Source organism: Colletotrichum siamense (assembly GCF_013390195.1).
Source record: "Colletotrichum siamense strain Cg363 chromosome Unknown KSG_Cg363_contig05, whole genome shotgun sequence".
Taxonomy (NCBI): domain Eukaryota; kingdom Fungi; phylum Ascomycota; class Sordariomycetes; order Glomerellales; family Glomerellaceae; genus Colletotrichum; species Colletotrichum siamense.
This window is the reverse complement of record NW_023501018.1, coordinates 5,386,746-5,413,025: the sequence shown is the minus strand read 5'-3', so window position 1 is coordinate 5,413,025 and position 26,280 is coordinate 5,386,746. Positions and strand designations below refer to the sequence as shown.

The 26,280-nt window shown below is 48.7% G+C and overlaps 8 protein-coding genes across 8 annotated transcripts; 4 read left to right on the top strand and 4 right to left on the bottom strand.

Annotated features, from left to right (window-relative positions):
* Positions 1–155: 155 nt before the first annotated feature.
* Positions 156–1,751, top strand: CGCS363_v009021 (uncharacterized protein; the record flags this gene model as incomplete). Its single annotated transcript, XM_036640870.1, has 1 exon — positions 156–1,751. One exon carries the CDS (start codon positions 156–158, stop codon positions 1,749–1,751), a length of 1,596 nt encoding a protein of 531 aa, XP_036494065.1.
* A 5,793-nt stretch (positions 1,752–7,544) lies between these two features.
* On the bottom strand, positions 7,545–9,357 carry ARS-3 (Arylsulfatase; the record flags this gene model as incomplete). The annotated part of the gene is made up of 5 exons (XM_036640869.1): positions 7,545–7,652; positions 7,714–7,821; positions 7,873–8,984; positions 9,036–9,083; positions 9,129–9,357. The coding sequence occupies 5 exons, from the start codon at positions 9,355–9,357 to the stop codon at positions 7,545–7,547; spliced, it is 1,605 nt and encodes a 534-aa protein (XP_036494071.1).
* A 4,200-nt stretch (positions 9,358–13,557) lies between these two features.
* Positions 13,558–14,656, bottom strand: GNT1-1 (Glucose N-acetyltransferase 1; the record flags this gene model as incomplete). Its single annotated transcript, XM_036640868.1, has 2 exons — positions 13,558–14,376; positions 14,429–14,656. 2 exons carry the CDS (start codon positions 14,654–14,656, stop codon positions 13,558–13,560), a joined length of 1,047 nt encoding a protein of 348 aa, XP_036494213.1.
* Positions 14,657–16,183: 1,527 nt separating this feature from the next.
* Positions 16,184–18,600, bottom strand: usp107 (U1 snRNP-associated protein usp107; the record flags this gene model as incomplete). Its single annotated transcript, XM_036640867.1, has 4 exons — positions 16,184–16,276; positions 16,330–18,389; positions 18,441–18,527; positions 18,579–18,600. 4 exons carry the CDS (start codon positions 18,598–18,600, stop codon positions 16,184–16,186), a joined length of 2,262 nt encoding a protein of 753 aa, XP_036494212.1.
* Positions 18,601–18,630: 30 nt separating this feature from the next.
* CGCS363_v009017 (uncharacterized protein) lies at positions 18,631–19,838 on the top strand (the record flags this gene model as incomplete). The annotated part of the gene is made up of 2 exons (XM_036640866.1): positions 18,631–18,640; positions 18,859–19,838. 2 exons carry the CDS (start codon positions 18,631–18,633, stop codon positions 19,836–19,838), a joined length of 990 nt encoding a protein of 329 aa, XP_036494478.1.
* A 154-nt stretch (positions 19,839–19,992) lies between these two features.
* CGCS363_v009016 (uncharacterized protein) lies at positions 19,993–22,302 on the bottom strand (the record flags this gene model as incomplete). The annotated part of the gene is made up of 2 exons (XM_036640865.1): positions 19,993–21,960; positions 22,012–22,302. The coding sequence occupies 2 exons, from the start codon at positions 22,300–22,302 to the stop codon at positions 19,993–19,995; spliced, it is 2,259 nt and encodes a 752-aa protein (XP_036494477.1).
* Positions 22,303–23,843: 1,541 nt separating this feature from the next.
* Positions 23,844–25,289, top strand: PBY1-1 (putative tubulin--tyrosine ligase PBY1; the record flags this gene model as incomplete). Its single annotated transcript, XM_036640864.1, has 1 exon — positions 23,844–25,289. The coding sequence occupies one exon, from the start codon at positions 23,844–23,846 to the stop codon at positions 25,287–25,289; it is 1,446 nt and encodes a 481-aa protein (XP_036494480.1).
* A 730-nt stretch (positions 25,290–26,019) lies between these two features.
* Positions 26,020–26,259, top strand: CGCS363_v009014 (uncharacterized protein; the record flags this gene model as incomplete). The annotated part of the gene is made up of 1 exon (XM_036640863.1): positions 26,020–26,259. One exon carries the CDS (start codon positions 26,020–26,022, stop codon positions 26,257–26,259), a length of 240 nt encoding a protein of 79 aa, XP_036494479.1.
* Between the last annotated feature and the right edge of the window lie 21 nt (positions 26,260–26,280).

The window sequence follows — 26,280 nt, the reverse complement described above, 5'->3', positions numbered from 1 at the left end:
GGGCGACAGTGTGAATCACCATTCGAGTAACTCATCTACACGAAGGCCGAACTCTCCCTCGACCCTACTTTGTTGCAGAACCCTCGACACCTTCCTCCGACATCGAATCCCTGGTTTCCCTTGCTTCGCCAAACAGCGAGGTACTCCGTCTGAATATGGCGTTCGAGTATCGCATGCCCGGCACCTATTTCGACACGCAGCCCGGCGGCGTTCATCCCGGCGTCTTTCGCACACCCTCCTCTCCCTCCGCGAGCTCTTCGCTCTACCTCGCAAGGTCCTCCGGTAGCTATCAGTCAGAAGCTGCGACCCCTCACGCCCAGCGCATGCGAAAACGCCGAAACGATGTGTCTCGTGAAGCTACCCCCCTACACGAGTGGTGCGACGGAAACATGAACCTCGACAGCTCCGGCGATCTACCTCCAAAATACGACACTCCCCAGGCGAACCACGAAGCTCGTTATACTCTTGCCGGTCAGCTCGAGACCCCAGGCGTTGTTGCCAATCCTCCCTTCGAGAATGGTGCGCTGGACGAGAGCATGTACTCGGATGCCGATTACCGAAGCAAACTTGGATCAAAACGTCCCCACGAAGAAATAGAGTCCCCAGTATCCAACCAGCCAACGGTACTTGTTCAACCTCAACCTGTCGTCGAAGGCTGGAGTCGCTTTGCTTTCAATACTATTGGTGGCGTCGTTGGCAAGGTGTGGGAATTCTGCAGGACTGGCGCCTTTAGAGGCTTCTCTGCAGGAGGTGGCAAGGCTTACACCATCGACGGCCAGAGCCTGGAAACGTTACCAGAGCCCGAGGTGGAAGTTGAGCCCAAACCTGAACTTGGACAACAGCCTCAACCCCAACTGTCCGAGAAGACACCCGATTTCGGGCTAGAGAGCCCCAGACCGAGCGCCCCTTTGGTTGACACAACACCGCCAGGTGGCTATCCAACGCCTGGCTTCATGAGCACCAACCCCTTCGCGTACCAATTCCAAGAAACCCTTCCGTCCGAGAGTACACCGTCGCGTCCGGCGGTGAAGCGCAGACAAACCAGCGCCGGAAACCATGATGAGCTTCGCAACTGGGTTGTGGTGGATGAGCAGGCAGCGGCTAGCAGACGGGCACTTCCTCGGCCGGCCTCGCGTCCGGTCTCGCGGAACAGCCGGCCGTCAATGGTGACTGGGCGCAGAATCAGCGTCCCCAAGCCACGCCTCAGCTCCACACCGACGGCCCAGCGCAGGCCAACCACCAGTCACAGCAACATCTCGCACGCTGGAACTGCGGCGCTGTCACCCCAACAGCCTGCCAGCTTTGCCGGTGCCTGGTCGCCCGAGACACCCTCGCAGTTTACTGGTCCATCGCCGAGTCGGATTCCTCTGCCTGTCCAGCCCGCTGGATTGGGGCCCAATCCGTTCGCGAGACCGAGCAACCCAAACTTGCGCCAGAGCGCCATTCCTTCTCCTGTACAGTCCAGCACTAGCCCTTACACTCACTCGCATCGTCGCTCGCGTAGCAATGCATCAGCAGCACATTCACGACGTAAATCGAAAGATTTTGGCGTCGACTCAATCCGCGAGAGCCCTCGTCTTACTACCGAGGCCAAGAAATTGGCAGCTAGGAGGGTCAGGGACGAGCAGGATTCCGATGCACGGATTGACGATTTCAACCAAAGACTGAAAGAGATGATTCGCCAGGGCCGAGAAGCACTTGGCACCAAGATTGAGATTGATGGTGATGACGGTTGCTGGATGGATGATTAAGTTTGCTTTTGGGACTGGTTTTTGGGAGGCGTTTTGCTACACACATACTCACATCAGGCTTCGACTGACGGCGTGGAGTTCAGGAATGACATGACGCGTGATACCACCTACGGCATATTTGCGCCCTTGTTGGCAGGAGTTTTTCGCCTTTGCTTGGCCGTTTGAGAATCTCCCCAGGTTAGGGGAGCCAGAAACTTTCGATGTAATTGCTAGAGTAATGCAATACTCGTGGCTAGAAACAAATATCTTGATGACGACTTGTGCCCCAAAGATGCGCGGGAAATGACAACACCTACTCAACTATGTCCATTGGCCATCCTATCGCGATATTGCAACGTGTCATCTCAGCTTGCCGTATCCTTGACGCCGCATCCTGATATAATGACGTGATGCCTTCGGTCTTGCATTACTGCTGCAGCTTCCTATGCATGCTGGGTATCCTAAATTCAGCCTCTCCTACCAGCTAGGGTCTCTGTCCGAGAATATCTTTTCCTGGTCTGCACCGCAAGAATGGCACGTCTCTGCTCTCAACGTCTTCAGTTCCACCTTACACTCCGGCTTCTGGCAATGCTTGGTGCAAAACCAGCGCGGGCAACCTTCCACCACGCATTCCCTCCTGTCGGGGTCGTGAGAGATCGTCAAATGATCGCGACCGCAGCGACATTCCTTCAGATGACAGTCGCGCCCTGCATGGCCAAGGAGACCACACATGCAACACCGCGCCTTGCACATGATCGCATTCCGGTGATATTCACTCCCTGGCTCGTCCTTCTCAGTCTTTGGGCACTCTTTTGTGCAGAACACCTCGCATTTCTTGACAAGATGCCGTTGCGGGTAGGGGCGACATTTGCAGCGGTTGCGCGGTATGCTCTCGCAGTCGTAACAGGCGTGCCAGGACTGGCCGCAGTGGCCACAGGCATCCTGGCAATCCTGAGTCCAGTGATACGGAGAGCGGCAGTTCATACAAAGCTCCGGGAGTTCCAAGCGGGACAGTGGCAGTGTCGCATCAGAGCTGTCGGGGTGCGCGGGAATGCGGACCTGAATGCGTTCGACGTCTCCGCCGTCATACATCATAACTCTCTTAATCATGTTGGCCATATCGAGAGATATGCGAACCCACGTCTGTGAATTATCGTCATAAAATGACCTGAACATGTGTTAGTTGTGTGCGGGAACATGGGAGGGAATTTCGCAGTACGCCGCCATGATGCCGAAAGCGAGGAAGTATGAGTCGTCACAACTGAAGCGGGGTTCACCGCTCAACTAGGCTGCAGCCGTGAGAGACGGGTCTGGAACAACACAGAGGCTGATGAGGTTTTCGTGGCACTAGGGTTTTGAAAGGTTCAATCTGTTCGGTGTCCTCTCAGATTACTGGTTATGTGGTCATTGTGTGGATCGACGTTGTGTGGTGAAGGCCGCGTCGGGCAAGCTCGACTCGCGACTCACCGAGGCACACCGGTGGGCACGTGGAGTACAGTGTGACACTGTACACAACATATCAGGGGCTGGCGATATCATCCTACGAAGAGATTCTACTTTCCAATGTTATCAAACAACATCCTCCCTTTCTAGACACTGGCACTTTTGATTGCTTCGGGGACATGTAACAGGAGCTGTGCGGCACAACCCTGATATTGTCGTTGTCAACGATAATTCTATTATCGTGGCTGTCCAGTTGCTCGCACCGAAACAGCCAAGAAGGCTATGACAGATAATCCGCATCCTGGAAAGTTCAATTACTCCAATTTCTATCTTGAAACATCCCATGCTGTTCGCTGGTTCGAAATCTTACTACATGAGTTCCATGGTCGCCGTTAATTACGAAACATGCAAAACCTCCCTTTAAATATGACTATATGAGTGAAAACCCTTGCAATGATCCTTTCCCATGTATCCCAATGCCTCTACCAGCTGTTTAGTGTTCAAATCTGATGCTCTTGCAAGAACATGGCCCCAACAAACGCTAATGCAGAAGATATGAGTGAGAATCCATGGCTCCACCCCAACCCTTCAACGTACGCTTGCACCACGGCTTGTGCGATGTGGCTGTCAGTGCGGTCAATGAAATCGACATTCGAGGTTGCCTTCTGGATAATCTGCGAGTAAAAGGTCAGAAATTGACTTGCATCGTCTGAGGCGAGAAGTCAGTAGCCTACCGTCTTACGCACAAGCGCATCCAAACCCATCCCCTTCAACAGCTCCTCCAGCCTCCATCGCATAGTTTCCATCATGACAGCGCTAACGCTAGAAAGCCCGATAATCATGCCGATCTGGACGGTCAAGAATATGCCCGAGGTGATGGCGGCCTTGTGCTTCGGGTTGACTCCGGCTTGTGCGGCAATGAAACCAGCTGACTGCACCAGACCTGCGCCTAATCCTCCGGGCAAGATGTACAACGACTCCCAGACGTTGGTATCGCCATGCCATCGGAGAAGAAGAAGGACGTATGATAGTGATGACGCAAGTGTCGCAAGGACAAGAAGATACTTGTAGCGGCCAGTCCTTTGAAGGTCAGTAACAGAATGTTTCCGGGCGTGTGTCTAACTCACTTCTTGATCAGATACCCAGCCATGATACCGCCAATGGCATTACCGGCGACTGCAGGGAAGAGATGAAGTCCCGCAACGGTGTTCGACACTCTTTTTGTGACCTGAAAGTACAGAGGTACGGAGAACATGAGACCGAGTTGCGCAGCGACTTGAGCACCAGTGATGAAATAGGTGAGTACGACGTCACGATGCTTGAGAATCTCCAGCGGGAAAATGGGCTCCTTGGCCCACCATTGTTCTGTAGCTGCGAAAAGGCCACCAAGAACAATTGCAGCACCAAAGAAGATGAAGATGAGGGGATGATTCCATGGTACTTTAGTTCCACCGATCTCTATGGGGAGCAGGAACGCGAGGATAAAGAGAGCCAACAGCCCGGCACCCAGGAAGTCGATTCTTGCAAGAGGGCTCTTCTTTGGATCCTCGGGTTTTGAGTCTTCCGTTTCGACTTGATGTGCGGAGCTAGGCATTCCCTTCGGAAGGAAGAGCCAGCAAAGCACGACGGCGAGTAGAAAGATAGGAGCCTGCCCAAGGAATGACCAGCGCCAACCGATGGTATCTGCAAGCCACCCTCCGAGAGGACCACCGAGACTACGGCCAACTGTGGCGGCGAGGTTGAGGCCGGCTTGCCAGGCAGCAACATCGCGCAGAGGCACGAGATCTGTGATGGTTAGCGACGCGAATCTTCCCAACCCTCAGGAACAGCAAACCTGTAATCAGGAGCAAGCCAAGCACGTTCAACGACGAGCCGCCAGATCCAGAGACCACTCGGCCAACCACAACTTGCCACATGGTACCACCAACACCAACCACGGCACTGACGGTTTACTGTCAGCTTCATTCACGGGATTTTCTCCTGTTAGATCATCTTGGGTCTTACCATCCAACGGCAAACAACAAATATGCCACCATTAGCAAGGCACGGCGGCCATATATGTCACTCAGCTTGCCATACTAATCTTCTATTAGTCACACCTCGGCCACGGTCTCGGAAACACACCCACCAAAGTCTGTGTTGCCGCTCCTGCAAGCGCGAATGCTACAAATAGCCAACTCGAATTTTCAAGGTCGTCGAATTCTGAAGCAATCGTCGGATGCGTGGCCATAACCAAGGAGCCATCGGCGTTTGCGGTAAATGTCCCAACCAGCAGGATCGCTACGATCTTGATGACAGCCGATGCCGGCGTGCCCTGCGATTTCGTCTCGGTATCATTCTCGGCACAAGCGGGTGCGGTACGCTCAACGTCAACGTACGCCTCATCGACCTCTGTCGACGGTGTGAGATGCCATGGAAGGAATTGACCGTCCGAGTCTCCGCTCGACGATGAAGATGTCAAAGAGCTCTCACCTGACGAACTTGATTCTCTTCGATTTCGCGACAACAGTGGCGACCGCTCGTCGACTACTCTCTCTTCCGCAGTCTCTTCTCCTCTACTACGCAACGTCTCTTGGCGAGCCATGTTTGATGGATCACTCGTGTGTAGTAGGATTGTGGAGGTGAGAAAAGAGAGAAAGAGCCGCAAGCACCGGCGCGATTCGAAGAAAACCAAGGTGTCATCGGCTACGCAGGCTTCGACTCAGCTGGGATGAACCTTTTCAGAATTCCGGGGGACAGCGCATCTATGCAAACGTGCGACCCGCGACCGCTGAGATCCTCAGGGACCCCATGACGTCGGCCAATCAGACTTTCCACAAACTCCGATAACCTCCTTCCCAAGCTCCCGGTCCCGTTGACTCAATGTCCGTCAGAAGAATTTGAAGAATCATGCTTGGCCCAGGAAGAAAAGTTGCCGATAAGGGGATCCAGGCTGGGTCCTTGCTATGGCGACATATTGCGCCATTGCCGCCATGCAACTTCGGTCATCCTCGGCCCCCACACTACCGGGAAGCCGGCGGGGTCCGGTCATTCCCCGGCCGGCTCTACGCGGTTATTCGGTGCAGGAGGTCCACATTGAGTACTGCAGAAGAAGAGACTATTGTTGGTTCTACAATCTAGAATCCAAGGCTTGCAGCCGCATGCAGGGGCTACTCCATGGGTTGGTAGCAAAAGTCTTTCCAGGGGCAGCTTTCCCCTCCGTCGGCGGATCTCGCCCGTGCAACGGAAAATGTGGCTGCTTCTCATCGGACCCGGATCTCGGAAACATGTGTTTATATGACTCAGCGGTGCAGCTGACTTGCTGTTGAAACTCTGCCCATTGACGGCTGCCGTTGCGGTCCCGATGGCATCGGCCAACTTCGCGTCGCGAGGGAGGCAAACAGAAGCCATGGCCAACTTGATCGGATCACCGAGTCCGTTTTGTTTCCTGCCCCCGATTCTCTTTGCCTGACATGTGTGAATCAAACACTGACCAACACGGGAATGAAACGGGCGTGGGGTTGGTCAATGACGGGCGTGCGGGCTGCCCACGTTTCATTGAACCAGACTAGTAAGCCTCCCACATCTCCATAGCCAGATGATGGGCGGCTCGTCTGAAGTTCTGTTGCATTTCAGCTGAGGCGAAACAGCGTGTTGAGCTGCATCTTGCACTAAGATTGTTGAGGTTTAAACGTGGGTAGATTCATATAATCGAGTCTTCCAATGCAATATTTCCTCTCCAAACCTTTGCTTGAAAGGTACACACGGCAACAAAAGAGAAGATTCTCTTTGTTTCTCGATTACGTCGCATACATCTTTGGCTTCACCAGATTCCTTGGCAACTCGGCAAATTGCTGGGCCTGTTCAAGTTCACGATATTCCCGACTACGTCTCTCACGTAGAACGATGGACTTAGGGAGATGGCCTTGTTGTGTAACAGTCTGTTATGTTGAAATGCCATAAAATAACAGTTTTGTCACTAGTCTTATCACAGTTTTGACGGCTTCGTGATGTTTCATGCCGCCGTACGCAGAAACGAGATACGCACTATTGCCCGGCCCGTACTTCCTTTACCTTCATGTGACAAATTCTTCCATTGCTGTTTAGTGTACCATTAGGGTTATTCCAGAGCTGCTAACAAACCAACGAGGAAGAGATAGAGAAGCTGCCTGTTCAGTGTGCACAGAGGCTTGTAGGCGTCAGGTAACGACCAGCAGACCAGTTCATGTTGTGTAGCGATGGCCGTTTGCCATTCCTCCAAGGACCATGAACGCTACATTTGGCACACATGACTTGGCAATTGAGATCTCGCAGAATATTAGACCCATTCACCCCAATGGAGGCCCTTCCAGTATACAAGGCCGTCTCGCTCGAATTGTGGCCCTTCTGCGTCTACAAGATAACCCATCTCGCAACGCGAGTATTCGACTCGAACTTGTTGTTGCTGATAGAATCTGTCGAATCTCGGCGAAAGTGCGTCGCGCAGAGTGTCCACATTGCCTTGCGGATGCAGTGAGCGCCAAGGATGTGTGCAAACGGAACCTTTGCAAGACTTCGTTACAAGCAACAACGAGTCCAGACGAGAAACGATCTTCTCAATAGAGAGTCCAAGAAGCGATGTTGACTGGGACTCTTCATGCAAAAGATTGTTCAGTTGGCCCGGGTCGGTCTGTACCAAGCTTGTTAGTCTCTGGCTCAAGAAGATCTATGAACAACTTACATTGAGGTCGTAAAGCTCATGTTCGTTATTACACCACACTGAGTAGTAAAGGTTATACTCCTTTGAAACTACGCGCAGAGCCTTGTACGTATTGTTGAATACGAAGGACTCGTTCCGACCAAAATATCCCCAAGGACCCTCGGAGGCCGCAAAGCCCCAATATTCAACTGTGACATGCTCATGTCTTGTCTTTGCCGCATCACCAAAATCTTCCTCGGTCAGCGGAATAGCTAGACCATCGAAATCTGCACGCAGAGGTGCTTGCGCTAGACCCATGATCGTAGGCACCAGGTCTTGATGTGTTGTCACAACTTCGGCGACTTTGCCTTCCGGGACTTGAGGGCCCCGAATGATGAGAGGGATGTTTATGTCCTCTTCATAGCCACACTCCTTTCCAGGTTGGAGGCGGTGATGTCCGATATGATAACCATTATCAGTGGTATAAAATATGTATGTCTCTTGGAGAATACCATATTCTTCCAATTTGGAAACCACAGAATCGACCAGCTCATCGACCGCCTGCAAAGCTCGAAGTCTGTTCCGATAAAAGTGATCATTAAACGCAACATTTTCGGCACTTTGTCTCGGTTGTTGCCGAACCCAGCTGGCTCCAGATACCTTCTCAGGATTGAAGTTGTCCGTTCGCGGGACAATGGCATCGGGGAAAAGATGGGCGTGCCTCTCGGCGGGAATTGGTGGCGTTGCAACGATACCATGCGGATCGTGAGCGCTGCCATTGCCGATGACATTGGATTGGACGTTTGAATGAGGTGCAACAGGCGCGATTCCGAGGAAGAAGGGCTTGGACGCAGCCACGGCATCGTCAAGGAAGTCCAAAGCCTTGCCAGCCAGAACATCCGTACTGTATTCGCCTTCATGGCTCACCGGCGGATCCTGGTTTCGTTGAAATGTGGCGTTGAGGTAAGAATAAGTGAATGGGTCCAGCAAAAAATCGGATCCAGTCCATCCAGCTGCGTGGGGACTGTGGTAGTTGTCCACGGTATGAGCATTGAACAGTTTTCCAGTGTAGTATGTGTTGTAGCCCACGTCCTGGAGGAATTTGGGTAGGTAGTTCTCATTGTGGCCCTCTGCCACGAACTTGGGATATCCACCTGGGTTCAGGTCAGCTTGGGCGCCATTGGTACTGGCTCGTGAACACTCACCGTACGGAGGAAAGATGTCAGTGACATTGGTGTTGTGCGCAGCTTTCCCTGTCCAAAGAGTCACTCTTGAAGGACAACAAACTGCTGTCGTACAGAAGTGTCTCTTATACAGGGTGCCTTGGTCGATCAAATGCTTCTTGATGAAGGGGACGTAATCCAGCGAGTTCATGTGCAGGTCTTGATCGTCAGTCAGAATGAAAACGATGTTTGGCCTACGCGAGGAATCAGAGACAAGAGGAACTTGGTCTTCATCTGATTGGAGGAAGGAGCCGGCGCTGACCGACAAAATGCCAGCCAACGCCGTCAGAGATTTGAGAGACATGATCACAATGTGGAGGCGTCTTGCCTGGCGAACCCCCAGCAGTGTTTATAGCTGGTCTGGCTTTGAATGTGACCGAGAATCAAACACTTTCAATTTAATATTTTGGGTCTAAGGTAGGATGGTTTTTGATAGCTCCATCATTCCGAGAGCACTCATCGGAGTTAGACCCCGACGGTGCTTGCCAGCGTCAATCCCAGGCTTTGACAACATCCACACGCATATGGCGTGCTTCCCTCGGCAGTGTACTCAGCGCAGCATACCAACCAAGCCGAATCAATCAATCAATCAATTAACTAATCAAATTGAGGCTATTTAGACAGTTAATCAATTAAGCTAATAGCGCTATTAGCTTAATTAGGCTTAATAAGATAATATTACCTAGAAGAATAAAAATCTAGCTTCTAAACTAATTAGAATTTTTAAAAGATTTAATAAAAAATAAAAAAGTTAACTAAATATTCTTTTCTAGTAGCTTAAAGTTATAACCTTTTAAGCTTTTATATTATAGTTAATAACTTAAGTTAGTTTTAAACTAATATCTCTATAATTCCCTATATAGTAAACTTATTACTAGCTTATTAAGTCTTATTATAATATATCTCTAAAAAAAAAAAAAATAAATAGTTATTAATATTAGTTTAGTAATACCTTTATACTAATAAGTAGTAGAGTAGAGCTAAGTACTTCTTAGTAATAAGGTTAGTATTACTAAGAAGTACTAAAAGTACTAGAAATATACTTTTTACTATACTACTAGATTAATATATTTTTAGCCTTCTTACTAAGGCTTAAAAAAAGCCTATTTTTTAACCCTTTTATTAGCTTTTAAAAATAACCCTTTTTTAATATTATTATTAGCGCTACTATTACTACTACTACTACTACTACTACTACTATTACGCCTTAAAATCCTACTTATATATACCTCTTAATATCTTTTTTAACCTCTTATTTATTACTAAGATACCTCTACTAGCTTATAATTAATATATTAATTACTTTATTAAGTATAAGATATTATCTCCTTATAGGATTACTACTTAGATTTATATATTATCTACTACTATTAATAATATATTAACTATTAACTTAGCTATATATAATACTCTTAAAGCCCTACTTTATACTATATAGAAGGGTTAGTAGTTTATTAATATTAATATTATTTTAAAGAAGGAGAGTTAAAGTTATACTTCTTAGATTACTAATAAGGGTATATTTATCTTTAAAATTATACTTAATAGTATAAGAGGGGGTACTTATTAGGTTTACTAATACTATAATAAAGTAGGAATTCTTAATTAACTATTTAATATTATAGCTACTTCTAGCTTTACTTAGTATTTTAAGTATAATTACTCTATTTTCTAAGATATTTATAAGGTTAGTAATATATCTACTAATAATCTTAATAACTTTAGTATTCTATCTAAGTATTATTAATCTCTCCTTATTATTATACTTAAGTAGAAAACTATATAGATTAAAAAGCTAGCTATAAGCTTCTTTATTAATATTAATAACCTTCTTATAATATTTAGTAATTAATATATATAGTATATACTTACTTTATTTAATTATAATATTAACGCTTAGATATATTAGTTAAAAATTAGTTAGAGGGATTAATTTTAATAACTTTATAACTTTAAGAAATAATAGATTAAGTAAGAGATATAGAAAGCTTTTATAAAGGTTTATATATTATTTAACCTATAGACCTCCCCTAATTAATATATTATTATTACTATTTTTAGCTACTTTATTAACTAGTTAGGTAAATAAATATAGTATCTCTTAGGTTTCTACTATTAGCTTAATACTTATTCTAATAAGAATATTACTATTATAATATATATAGTTATAAGAGATTAGCACCTACTTAATAAGATTAGTATTATAGTTTTTAATAATACTAATACTAATAGTATTTATATTAAAGCTTTATATCTATCTATTTTATATTTATATATAGAAATAGATACTTAGTATTATTAAATTTAATACTATAGTTATATTCTCAACCTTATTAGTTATGCTATTATTTATAAAGTTAATAAGGAGGTATTTAAATAAAAGTTTAACTATCTTATTAATATTAATAGGATCTAAGAGGACTTAGCTTATTAGAGAACTAAAAAACCTATTAGTAAGCTTTAGAATATTATTAAGTATATTAAATTATTACTATAACGTTTAGAGGCCTTTTTATTTATTAGTAATAAAGCTAATAATAATAAGTATACTTTTACTTTATAAGAGGAGTTATTATAAGAGCTAAATTTAATATTAAGTAATACTACTTAATAGAACTTAATATATAATATAATCTATTATATTTTACTTAAATATAGCTAGATTACTAGTTATATATACTACTCTTTAAAGCTTAAGAATAAGGATAATTATATCTTTAATAAGGATATCCTAACTAATAAGGATTAATAAGTCCTTACTAAGTTAAATAAGATACTTAAGCTTCTTTACTTATAGACTAAGTAATATAAAAGCTAAAGTAAAAGTAATAAGTATAGTTAATTTTAGGAGATCTTAATAAGCTTTAAGTATTTCTTAGATTAATTTAAGGATTAGCGTAAGCTTTATAATACTTCTACTTAAGAAGAGATTAATCTTATAGCTTTATAAGTATCTTAAAATCTCTTATTATAGTAATCTTAATTAATAAAGGTATTATATTAATCTAGCTAAGCGTTAATTTTATAGACTTTATTAATTAATAATATCCCTACTTATTTATAGTTTAAATATATTACTATATTACTATACTCTTTTTAAGCTATTAACTTTACTTCTTATATATTTATATACTTATTAATTATTAATAGCTAATAAGTACTTAATAATTATTATAAAAAGCTTAGAAAGTCTCTTCTCTATATTATTATTATAATATTATATTTTAATAGAGGTCTATAATAGCTTAAAAAGTATTAGAATATTTAAGAGACTTATAAGTAGCTTTAAACTACTAAAGAAGGTTTTTAAAAGTATTAAGAGTAATAATATATTAAGATAGCTATTTATACTAATAAATTAGCTTATTAAGAGCTTCTATAAAAGCTATTTATATTAATTATAATATTTCTAAAGCTTAAAAACTCTAATTATAGTTAATAGTTAGATAGTAGCTTTTATAATATTATTATTAATAAAGTTAATAAGTTAGAGAAGTATTTTACCCTTTTAGTTACTTAGCTTATTAATAATCTTATTTAATAGTAGATTTTATATTAATAGACTTTCTTAATATTTAATAAGTTTACTTTTAATATCTTTACTATCTTAATAATAGTAACTAACTATAAGAAGGTATTTAGCTTTACTAAATTAATACTAATATTATAGAGGTTATTAATAAAACTATTACTACTTAAAGAGATATAGTACTTTTAGAATTAGGTTTAAAGTAGTAGTATTACTATTAATAAGTATTACTTTAAAAAAAAAGTTAATAAAAGGTAAAATAATATTAAAATACTATATAATATAAGTTTCTAGCCTATTAATATATTATAAAAGCTTTACTAACTTCCTAAATAAGTAATTTTATTAAGATTAAATTAAGACAGTTAAATTAAGCAAGATTCAGGCAAAAAATCAGTCAATCAGTCAAGCTAGAGGCCTCATCTTAGCTTAATTAATTAGTATTCAGCGCTGAGTGTACTTCTAATACCGCCTTCCCGCCGAGCCACTCAAGGCCAAGAGCGATATCCGCAACATACACAAATGCCGGCATGGCTACGACACTCGCTGCAAACCCCCCCACGAAGCAGTTAATCCATTCGGCTGGGTCTCTGCCCCTTGCCCTTGGGCCTCATAGAGGGCTGCGTCGATCAATATCCCCCCAACGTGCGCGCTCGTTGTTCGGATTTTTTCTGATACAATCAGACCCGATGCACAGACGTTGTTGTTGCCCACAGGCATTCGTCGGAGCAACAAGTGGCAGGAAGAATATTACCTATATGCCATACAAGAGGCTGTGATCCATAAACACACAGCATGATTGACGAATGCAATACGCTGTGCGCACATCCTCCGGGGCGGAGTACCCGTTTCTCTGGCGTAGGTCGTCGATGCGGCGGCTTGCAAGCTACAACGGAATATGCCGGTCTCGTGGGGGCATGCCGTAGGCTGGACAGTGTATGAATATACTCGTTCACCGAGTTATTCCGAACTCGTTCATCCCCAGCGCTTGCAGTATCGCTTTCTGTCGGAATCATAGTCCTCGTAGAACCCACTCCACACGACTTGGTTGGCGCATTGCGGATGATTAATTGTGTCTTCATTCTCTGGACAACCGGGGAGAGCAGCCTCCCACTGTTTCTTCGTGCGCGGTCTCCAAGGCTTTGGCATTGGCCAGTCGCTGAAATGCACCAGGTAAGACTTCGACACCTCTTCCACCGGATCCCAGTTGTCATCGTGCTGGCCAAGGTACTTCTGATGGTCATCATCGCGAAACTCTCCCGTCAGGAGGGCCAGTCGACGGTGAGGCAGTATGCTTGCCGTATCCTTAAACATGATATTCACCAAATCCATGTCGAGCTTTCCGGACGACAGCGATTCTTCGACGAGTCTGTCGTGTGTTGTCTTGTTCGGCTCGATAAGCATGACATGAGAGCTGAGCACCCGTTCAGCTGCAGGCACATCGGGCTCGTTCAACCAGTATGCCTGGGGGACAGCCACGCTGGCCCTGGGCGATTGAAAGAAAGAGTCCATGTTGTTCAGTACTTGGCTGTCAGAGTCGAATATCATGACTCGCTCGTACTCGGTAAGGTCGAAGGCATGAAACTTGTTGAGACTGTCGGCCCATGTTGCGCTCGCTTTCGTTTTGGAGATCCGGACGTAGTCGAATGGCCTCAAAATGACTCGGGGATGGTTGGAACGAATGCTACGAATTGCTTTGGCCTCCGCCTTCTTCCCTTCCGTCCATGAAGAGGGGAAAATCAAGACCATGTCATTTTCGGCGCCGAATTTCTGAAGGCGATTGAAGTTGATGACCTAGCATCGTCAGCTCTGGTTGCGCTCATAAGAGTACATGGTGAAAGCATACAGCGTTGCATAGATAATCCAAGTCCGTCGCATATTGCGCGTATGCAAATTTCGAGCTGCGCTCTTGCGACTTCGCGGCAGGAGTGTGTTGGCTCTCGTTCCCCGCAAGATAAGACGAGCCGAAGATGTCTTGTTCCCAACTCAATTGGTGGCTTATCAAGAGGATAGTGACGAAGATGGCGCACGTCAATGAGACGGCAACGGCACGTCTCAGCGATGGGATGAACATGTTCGTCACGGCGGGGTGGTCATATTGCTTCTCCGAGGTTCTTCAGCACGACAAACAGCGCACTCTGGTGCGACAGCATATGCGGGCGGCGAGCTTTATCTCACATTTTCAGCCCAAAGGAATGGTTCGCGACAACAGGGAAGCTCCCCTTGGCGGCATGGCGGCATGGCAAGTGGAAGGATTGGCAGGAAAAGCTAATTATACGAGGCTGGGCCTCCCACGGCAATTGAATCCCGCCTACCCCGAAGCCGTCTATTCTGACACTTGTGTATGGCTTCAACCAGGGTCAAGGCAGTCAGCAACACCAATTGACCTCGTATCGGATGCTTGGGCCGGTGGGGCCACTGCTTTTTCGGGGTGTCTTGGGGACTCTTGGGGTCTTGGGGAAGACTTGGGCGGTGACTAGCGCACACCATACTTTGGTGCGGAGTGGGCTGAGACTGATTCCGACTCAATCGCAATTGGCCAGCCAAAAGCCTTGGGAGATCTTGGGAACGCTCGGCATGGTTCGTGAGCCAGAAAAGAGTCGGGATCAACCGTGGTAGACATGATGATAGACGAAACTAAAGTGAAATGAAGCGACCCAACACGACTCAAAGGGGCGGTCCCACAGTCCACTGTATCCATCGACGGATATTATTCGTAGGATGCATTAAGAGCGACGATCCCGGTGTATGGATTTCTGACAAGAGAGAGAAACTTAGAAAAGACAGAACACTCATCTTGTCGGACGAAATGTCCGTTCATCCTAAGGGCCTTGCGACGAAAGCAAAAGACCGCAGCGCAAGGCATTTCGAAATCACGCTTGTTGCACTAATTGATGCACTCGGCTGAGCTGATAACCCCATGTCTTCACCTTGTGACATCATTGAGTAACGGATAATGGATGCGAAGCTTTCTGCCAGTGCCGTGAGCCGAGGAGAAGAACCAACCCCTGCTTCGTGGGCTGAGTGATCTCCAGGCTAACCTGCCAAAGACCCGCTATGGAATGGCTCCCCCACGATACCGTGATACGAATCTCTCGCTTCCGTCGCCTACTCCGAATGGAGCCGAGGGAGACATCCGCACCATTGACAACAGCCCAACGGTCGAGGCGGTTTGGTCTTTGATTGCACCCTTGAGATCAATTCGTCGCTACGGGATGAAAAGTGAGCAGCAACAATCGAAACGAAGTGCGAGCAAGCATTACAAACTCACAGTGTACTGGTAAGTATCTGCACTCGTCACTGGCGGTGTTGGTAAAGGATACATACTCAGTTGCCCTATCTTGTCTCCATACGAAGAAAACTGGCCTCGACTGCTGTTGATCCAGCGGCGAGAAAAACATGCATCTGGATGGGCAGAGTAAGCTCCATGATCTCTGCAAATGAGGGATGCGCAGCCACAGTATCTTCGCTCACTTTTAGTTTCAGAGGTCGACACGCCTTATCATTGCCGAGTCTGCCCAAGAGTAGAGAAGCAGGACCGATTCTGTTTCATGCTGCCCCCCAAAAGTTGGTATAATACATCATGCCAGGCTTGCCTACACTATGCTGGGTATCCCCGTTTCTCGCTCTCCGTGAAGAAGATGACCATACGCCACAGCTTCTTGACCATATCCTCCGCCTCATCATCCAAAGCCTATTGGTCAAGTTAGCTCAAATATTCTGGAAATACGGGGTTAATGCACGTACTGGGACAAGCTCTTCGACCAGATCTGAAGGTTTGGCGTGCTTCCGTAGATGCTCCTCCACCACCTCGACCAAAAGCTCTTCCTGGACGCCGAGATACTCGACAATCTTCTTCTCGACAAACGGTCGAAGCTTCTCGCGGATGATCGCATCGTCCAAGTAATCCCACTGCACCGCCCAATTCCACAATCCCTCCTTCTCGGACGGGATCTCCTGTGCGAGTGCACGAACCGCCTTGCTGATCTCTTCCTCTGTCATCTTATCCGCCGCAGTAGTGGGTTCAAACTGGATGGGAATCAGCTGCCTCTTGGCCGTGCTGTCTTGCTCTTCATCATCGAGGAGGCCTTCCACTTCAGCAACAGTGCGCCGCTGCGGTGCGGCACGCTGGGCTTGAGAACGTTGAGCAGCAGCGCCAAGAGACAACTTGAAGGGCGCAGGAGCGGAAACAGTAGCTTGCTGGCGTTGCTCCATCTCCTGGGCCTGCTGATCAAGGAATGAGTCGGCAATACCACGCGCCTTCTCCATATCGGCAGCCTCTCTGCGTTGCTCGTCCTCCTCCGCTTTCCGATCCGCCTCGTCTCTTGCCTGTTCGTCGGCTCTCTCGATCTGCCGTTTTTTGACCCATGCAGCATGATCACGGTAGTAAAGATGGTTCTTCCGAGACGCTTCTCTCTCGTCATCCCAAGCTTTCTCTCTTTCGAGTTGCTCCTGCACCCGCCTCTCCAAGCTCTCCTCTTCTTGGAGCTCGCGCTCCTTTTCACGCTCCAGAGCTGCAGCTCTAGACCGCTCTCTGTTGACCCACTTGCGTTCGGCTTCGAGATACATTTTTTCGTCTTCGGATTTTTGCTTAGACAGTTCTCGCTGATACAGTTCTTCGTCATCAGCGTCCGTGTCCTCGTCCTCGCGGTTAATTGAGAACTCGGTGTTGGAGATGCCACCGTTGACGAAAGACGTTGTCCGGGTGCCATTCTGGCCCCTGGGGCCAGAAGGAGCATTGGGGACACCACGGGGTCCAACAGGAATGTTATTCGAGTTGGATGGAGGTGGTGAGTCCAGCCTGGATGGACGGGAAGGGCCATTGCGGTTTCGTTCCATCTCTTCCATCTCCTCTTCGCGCTTCAGACGCTCCATGTCCCGCTTGTTGCTACGCTCTCGGAACGCAGCGATCTCTGCGGCGACAACCTCCCGCATCTCAGCGGGAATGTCTGCGAGTTCGTCATCTTGAGCTAGAGGAATATTGACAACCTCGACGTTTTCACCGGAGTTGCCCATAGCAACATCACCTTCGCCATCAATGTTCGTTGCGGTCTTTGGGTAAACGAGGTCTCGAATTACGTGCCGCAGGGCGTCTTTCGCGGCCTGGGTCCTTGAATCGGCACCGCCATCATCACCTCTGCCCTCTTTGTAGGATTCGATGTACTTCAGAGAGTTAGGGTCGACCGTAACCTGGAGCTTTACCATTTCGACTCCTTCGAACTTGTCATCATCTGCAGATGGCGCTTCCGCTGGGCTCTGGCGTTTGAGAGGAACTTCGGTGTCCTGCAAAAGATCGGCGGCCGTCGAAAAGGAGTCGGCGTCTTCGTATTGAGCAAAGCCAAATTTGGCGCCTTTTCCATCAGACAGAACTGATGTTGCGGCATCCCATCTCCGGAGCTTGCCAACAGCATTCAAGATTCTCTCGATACCTTCGTCGCCACCAACTCCGTCTGGAATCTTGTGAACAAATAATGTGCGCAACTTCTCTTCGCTGGTCGGAGGGACGAGCGATTGCATGTGCTCTCGAGCAGCGGCTCTTGACTGGTCAAAGCCACGGTCCATACCAAGTCCTTGTCTTCCACCGCTTGGGGTATTGCTGTCCTTCCTTCCCGATTCAGGGGCACCTGGCTTAGCGCCTATGGTTCCCAGACGGATGACGGGTGCGCTGAAGTTGATGTTGGGGAGGTTCGCGGGAGCTTGGAAGTTAGGCGGCAGGCCGCTTTGTCGGTTAGCTTGTGCGTTGTTGGATTGCTGGACACCGGGAGGTGGTGCCATTCCCGGAGCGGAAGACATGCCTGGCGGAGGGCCTGAATATCGGTCAGCGTAGGAACTCGATGGCGCAGCTTGGTATCCCAAACCTAGACCAGGTGGAGGAGCCATGCCAGGCGCGGCATTGGATCCCGGGAAGCCGCCATAGCTCGGGGGAGGCCCGTAAGGGTTTCCTGCTGAGAGATTGAGTGAGTGCAATTGTGAATCCGAGAGCTACGAATGCATACCTCCGTACGGGTTGTACGACATGACGAAGCAATGCGAGTGGTTGCTAATTGAATGTCGCTCGGTCGGTGTGTCAATCCGCAATCCGCAAGTAATTCGAGGGTGTGGTAATAGTCGCTGCTACCTCGTGTCGCGATCGAAGCCGGCTGCAGGTAGAGATTGCTAGGATTTGATCTATCCGTAAGATCGGGCGGCAGGCGCAGAGTATGGTGAAGGCGGAAGGGGGGGTCAGGTCGAGCACGGAAACGAAGACGAGGACGACACTGACGACTTGAGCTCCAGAAGCTCTGGGTCGAACATTCAAAATTCGGCGCGAGGCCAACGCGAAGCAGGCTTGGTCTCGCGACTGGTCTCTGATTGGTTCAATATATGGGGGTGGGCGGGAGTACGGCGACACGCTTATCCGAGTGAGCTCCTGTCCGAGCGGCGGGCACTGCGGGAGGTCCGGTACGTACCTCAGCAACTTTCGCATTTTCGAGGAAATCTTCGCGGTCGAGCTCGCCGGTGGTGACATTTTGCCATTCTGCGCAACCCACGCCAGCCTCCAGCAGTGTGCTCTTCCGCTTGGTAGAGTGTCTAATCGCCATGTAGGGCCACGGACTCGTGTCATTGATCAACCATTCACTAATCCTTACTTCTTCAGGGCGTCCGAAATCGGGCTTTTGAGCAGGAGACTGCTCACCTCATGCTCCCTCCGCAACACTTCGCTACGATCATCACAGCTGGCCAGCCAGCCTCTATGGCTACAGCCACGTACTTTCTCGACATCCCGCACTTTGTTCAACAACGAGTCTCTGTTCGGTGTGAAAGGCCCCCTCGCAGAGAAGCCCGAATCATCGACGACGGCCTCCTCGACATCATCCTCCCCGACAGCAGCCTCCAAAAAGAAGCCCCACACTCCTTTCGCGTACGATGCCGCTTCCTCAAACTTCGATATCTCTCAACTCATCGCCATGGACTCCGACGACTTCATGATGAAGCACCACGCCGCTGGTCAGCAAGAGATCGAGCTCCGAACTCGCCCGCAAACAGGCCGCACAATCCACGTCACCGGCTCCCGCGACTTTTCCGCCGCAATGAAGGCCCTCGATGTCTCAACCAAGAGGAACAGGATCAAGTCCCTTTGGCACGGGCAGAAGTTTCATGAGCGTCCAGGAATGAGACGCAAGAGGCTTAGGAGGGAGAGATCGATAAAGCGATATAAGGAGGGTTTCGTCGCGACAGTGCGTCGAGTACAGGAGCTGACAAACCAGGGCTGGTAAATCTTGGAAGCTGTAAAATGGTCTGGCCCATGAGTTGAGAAGAAACGGAGTTGCCCAAGCAGCCTTGGAGTGTACAACATTTAGCAACCATAGAGCTTCCTCAATACAGAAGCTCAAATGTATTATGTATGGGTCATGAAACATGTCTAAGTCACTATACATCTTCGGCCTCGAGAGGTCTTCTCGAAGGTGAGGGAGCTGGGCTGGTCTTGATCCTTGGCCGACTCCTAAAAACCGCCTCCATATCCTCTCTGGCCATCAGTTCTTCTGCGAGGATGGACGCGTCCGGGTCCAATTCTATCGTCTCCTCTTCAACGGCAGGGAATTGGCTGCCTTCCGTCCTTGCCCGCGCCCGAGATTTCTTCAGTGACCTTTGTCGATCCAGCTGTGCCTTCTGGCGGGCAGCCTCAAAACCTGCCATGCTTCGTCGTGTTCGAGACATTAAATCGTCTTCGTCTGTAATGTTGATCGTAAGGTCTTCATTGTGTTTGCTGGGTGTTGATAGAGGTCGTAAGGACAAGGTTTCATCCTCGTCATCGTCCGGATCATACCGTACCCCACGTGAAGACCGCGCCATGGACAGCCTGGTTCGTTCGGCAAGCGATAACGTATGTCTAGGCTTCGGACGTTTGACGGGAGAAGGAGAAGCGTTGTTTATGTCGTCAAGAATTTGGTCTGCCAATTCTTGTGTGGGTGATTTCGGGGGTTCTGGTTCAGGTATGTCTTCTTCACTGTCAAAAGAAATAACTGGCTGTTCCGCGGCTAGCGGTAGAGGACTGGGGGATCGGCTTGGAATCTTTTGGGTGAGTTCATCCTCCTCTGGTAGTGGCGGAGTCGGTGGGGGTATAGATAGCTCGTCGTGTGTGTCCGGGGGGAGCACTGGAGGGCTTGGAAGCGGCCGCGGTAACTCGGCATGCCGTTTGGCCTCTTCCGAGAGCTGGAGAGACGGTCGCCCAAGGCGTCGTGATGGCGGTGCTACATCGTGTGTCGAGGGCCGCCGCGGAGCATGTTGCAAAACGTGGCCATCGTCCTCCAGCTCGCTCAGCTCGGATATTGTTTCCTCCCCGAGACTCTCCCTCGCGCCCGAAATTGTTTCGGGCCGCTCTGGTTGGCCTAGGCGATGGGATCGTGGCGGCCCAAACATTTCGGTGAAGTTGATCACTGGTTGAGCGCCCACCTGGGCCAGATCCCTTTCGCATCCGTCGAGTAAATCTGCATAGTCAGAGGTCAAATGGGGTGTCCTTCTTGCAAGCTGCTTTCTTGGGCTCATTCTTCCAAGGCGGAGGCTCTCATGCTTGTCGAAACCGAGATCGATACCTCGTTTAGATTTTGCTGGGCGGGACGTCGAGGGAGTGGGAGCTAGTGGCTGGTCGCCAAACATGTTTTGTCGGAAATGCTGCCATTTCGCTAGTCTCTCCTTTTGGGTCTTCACCCGGCCGTCGAGTTGCTCCAGCAGACCTTTCCCGTGGTCTTCCAGCTCGGCAAGGCGACCGGACTGCAGACGCCTCCAAACTCGATCGAAAGGTGCTGTCAATACGCCATCTTTTCGCGCATTTGCATCACCATAAAGCAAGGTCTCCATCCACTGTTCGTTTCCAGCCCAGTTGTTGCGGACCGTTCTCCAGGTATCCAGCTTCACATCGTCCGAGATGTCTTTATGTTTCGACTGCTCTCGTGCAGCCCTGATCTGCTCTTTCCGGTGCGCAATGTTCTGCTCCTTGAGATGCAGCAGCTCGGCGAGGCCACGGTATCGTTGCCTCGCTTCATCCTTTCTTCGCATCGCATGCCTAATGGATACCTTATGAGCAAGAGCCAGTGTCACCAGCTCAGCGCGTTCAGCGCTGTATCCACGATTTTCCAGTGCCAGTTGCTGAGCGACAGCGGGGTATTCTCCCTCAGCTTCGGCAACTTCTGCAACCATCTTTTTGAGAACAGCCGAGGAAAAGACAGCAAGGACCTCTTCTAGCCGTTCACCCCTGCACTCATCCAACATTGTCTTGCGTACGACGGCATCGCGGCCAAGAACTCCGGTCTTTTTGGCCTGCTCGAGGCTTCGTAAGAGGGCGGCACGCAGATTCAAGGATTGGACATGATCTCGAGGAGGGAAGAAGGGCTGAAGCTTCTGCAGCACAGAGGGTCAATAAGGTTCAAAGGAGGGCGGTTGTGGACGTACATTTCGCGCCTCTTCCGGGTCCCAGAGCACGAAGAGCTGGTAAAGCGTCCATTCTACGCACTGGATGCGCTTCTTCTGCACCGTGAAAGTTTGGGCGTCGAAGTCGGGCCAATCAGGGTAGGAAGGAAAGTCGAGCAGACGAAGATTGGTGAGAAACAGATTGACATTGGAGGTAGCAATGGGCGGCGGAGCTACAGAGGTGGTCACAGATGCGCCCGAAGCCTTTGCTGACGGGACGGCGCGCGGTTGCCGGGATCGGGCAAGCAGAGAATTGGGCGGCAGAGTCGCCATGACGACATTTTGCTGCGTGAAGGCGGTTTCGTGGGATCAGAGTTGAATCTTGTCTTGGCCGAAGTCGTCGAAGAAAAAAGGGGGGTGGGTGGTTTTAGCAGGCGCGTGTCGCATTGAATTGACGCCGATTGCAGGAATCGCATTTGTTGTGTTGATGGTGGGGAGAAACGGCGGTGGAGGGATCAGCCCAGCAGCTGCCTCAACTGCCTTGCAAGTTAGCGGTCAAGGATCCCCAGGTCGCTGTTAGTCGGGCACCTGCCCAGGTGTGACGGCTCACCATAGCCCCACCAAGCCTCTGCTGGTCTCACCTCGGTGAAGCGGCCGCAGCTTGTACAGCTTTAACAGAGGGACCTGTCAATCGGCCAATTTCTAGCGCATGTCTGTGCCAAAATACCGGCTCCTAAGTCGATGGCAGACGCCCGATTGGCAGCTATCCGCCCAACTTTGCCTGATCCAGCCTGCAGCGTTGCCCTGGCATCAGCTCTTCCGTCACGACGCGCTATTGAACATCCCAACCCGATTTCGGTGTCCTGGACGCGAAGGTTTGGCGGCATCAAAACCTCTCAGAGAGTGACTACTTGATCTCATTCACGTCATGCCATACAGTATGCGATTCGCATGATTGCGCATGAGAAACCCACTCGGCCTTCCCCATAGAGATCTGGCAACCACTTTCGCATGCGACACTATTGGCCGCCAGTCCTTGCCAAATGCTCAACACTAAAGTCGCCCTGCTTTACCTTCAATAGAGCAGAAGAGGAAATTTTTCATGAATCTGACAATCTCTAGCCTCGGATTCGGATTTCTCTATCCATCCAGCAAATGCTGGTCTCTAGCCTCGGAAGTATTGTCGTTGCGTGCAAAAGCAACGATAGGGCATGAAGAGAGAACGGTAGCCTAACGCTCCTTCTAATCGTTGGTGCCGGTGATTTGATCTATTTGATCGCGAATTGGTTATCAAAACGTAATTGATTTTCTTCCTGGGCTTCAAACACGCAGATGCATCGGATTCTGCATCTTCTGGGTCTGAATGCAACGACAACTTCAAGGATCAAGTCAGCAGAATGGCAGGTCATCGCGTTGGGATCGAAATTGTGGTCATGTCATTCGATGTATTCTCGATATGAATTACGTTTATTTGGTGAGAAATGTCTAATGGAAATAATGAATGTGAAGATTCCAGGTTTGTTAGGTAATAGGTATCCAGCAGTTCAGCTTGGCACACATCTTGGCCACTCCAACAGCAAACAATCCTCTCAATTATCAAACCGCCCTAGCCGGGCTTACAATTGGATGAGTGACCGCTCAAATTATATTTATTCGGTGATTCCTCCGTCTCAGACCGAAGCCTCTTCTGCCCTGATGATCAACTATTGTTTGCAGCTTCGGGAGCTGCCTGTAATACCAAAATCGCCAGCCAGTCACATGGAATCTCGAGCCGTCCATTACACAATTCCCCGGCAAGCATCACTACCACCTGAGATAGACAGCTACTTTCGTTGAAAAGTGTCAACCTTGCTGCGACGCCATTCTCTCACGAAATGCACGTTTATATTCAGCCAGCAGCCCCTTGGCTGGGGGAACACATAAAGTCTTTCATCCGAAACCATGTCCCCGATGCCATCTTCATCGACGACTTTGACGACTTTCCTTCGGACGCTTCAACAGTCTTTCAGTTCTGCGATGGGTGGGCACTCAACCGCAACTTCGCCGCTCTGAACACTGCTGAAAGGGCTCTGATCAACGCTTACCCGAACAGCGATGCGCTTGCTCGGAAGGACTATCTCGCCAGAGTCGTTGACTTCTGGACGGCCAAGAGACCGGAAAGCATTCTCAAAAAGTGTGTCCCGTTGACAGTTCGGTTGTCTCTTGACTATGCCGAATATGTCGACGATGCTTTGACTGCGGCGGACGACCTCACGCTTTTGTCCTCACTGGAAGACAACGAGGACAAACCAGCCTCAGAGCGTGAGTGGTGGATCTTGAAACCGGCACTTGTTGACTGCGGTGCTGGCATTCGACTGTTTAGTACGATGGAGGAGCTTGCCAGCCATCTCGAGCTCGCGGAATACGAGATTGACGAAGACGACGAGAGCGATCTCAGCTACCAAGCCATGCTTGAAGCCAATGGCAAGTCGGAAAATGACACCTCCCGCGACAACTCTGAAGGCTTTTACCCAACCCTGTCGACGCCTGGGCTCGACACCTTGGACGCACTCGTAACAGCAACTGGAGAGTTGGCCTTGAAGGAGCATAAGGACGAGATTCAAAGAGCCCCGAAGCCGCAGTATGTCTTCAAAGAGGGAGGCAGAATTCCCTCGGCCCAGATGCGCGAGTTCGTGGCTCAAAGATACATCGTTCACATCCCGCCAATGGAGAAGAGAAAATGGCATGCTCGAGCCTACGTCCTTGCAATGGGCCGTCTCAAGGTCTACGTCTTCAAGGAGATGCTCGCATTATTGGCCGGAGAGGACTATGAGCCCCCTTGGCTGAACCCCAGTCTCAAGTCATCTCTGACCAACACTGCCCTTCAAGACGAAGATGTTTTTATAAACAAGCAATCGATGAGAGACTTCTGGTCGGCTCCAGACGACTTGCTGCCTGGTGACTGGAAAGCAAGCGTCTTTGAGCAGATTTGTCACACCTCGGCTGAGCTATTTCGTGGTGCAGCCCACACCATGGCGGATAAGTTCACAACGGTGGATAAGTGTTTTGAGCTCTTCGCCGTCGATTTCCTCATTGGCACGGATGGCACTGCGTGGCTTTTAGAAGTGAACGAGACGCCTGCATTCTATGACGTTGGAATGGCTGGCCCCTTGGCCATGCGCCTCATGGAATCCGTCATTTACATCGCCATGGAGCATATGGGCAACGCCAAACTTGAGGAAGAACGCAATGCCCTTGCGAAGAAACGAATGATTCAAGTCTTGGACGAGACCGACAAGCTGGCTAAGAGCAACATTACGGAGATTCTGCCAGAGATTTAAATTCCGGGTGAAAAGCAGGCATTTCCGGCTTGTGACAATGGGGTTTGGGCACTTTGCAAAGACACGAACGCTCTCGGGGATCCGCGACGGCCATGTTGCGACATTATTGGATGTCGATTGGAGAGAGGAGCCCAGAGATCAGGCTACCCCGGATTCAAAACGTTCTAGATGCCAAAATCCACTCTATAAGTTGTATCTTCAATTGATCCCCCGCCTGATTATCTGGAGATCATTGATCGTCTGTGAAACTCCTCGCTACGGCGTCAAACATGAAGCGTCGATCATAAGGCGAGCGAGGGGATTTCGCCAGTGACAAAACGTCGCAGCTGATTTTGGTTTTTGAACAATACTTCAAAGCCTAATGGGGTTCGCAGCCGAGTTTTACTTGTCATACGACCTCTGTTAAGGTGCGTTACCAGTGGGGTTGTCTCGGGTCTGTGACAGGAGTCAACTTGGCCGCGGAGAGGCAGGGGCCTCCTGTCAAGTTCATGACATCGGCCAAAGCCGAATGCCATCCCATCTTAAACAAAGTCACATATACTGATGGTTCTTTCCAGGAGCTGCCAGCTCTCGTATAAATAAGCGTTCAACAACCAGAAAGCTTTCGATCTTGTCTTTGTGCATTCCATCTGTATGATATACTAGCCTATTCTAAGTTCTCGGCCGGCCGATTCTCTTCAATCTCACATTCTGTTTTTTCAGTATTCTTCCATTTTTAGAACTTGTCAAAATGAAGCTCTCTATTCCTCTTGTTCTTACTGCCATTCTCGGTCTCGCAGCTGCCGCTCCTCAACGCGGTGGGAGCAGAGAACAACAAAGAGCCGACCGCAAAGCCCTTCAAGACCTTGCTGGCACAGATGTTGATCCCAATCTCCCGAACGGAACAAGACTTCTCGACAATGGCCAGGGGCAGTGTGTGGCAGTTTCTGGAAAGGCTGTCTGCTCTGATGCTTCAGGAGCTACCTTGTAAGTTGTCTCAGGAAACCTCAGA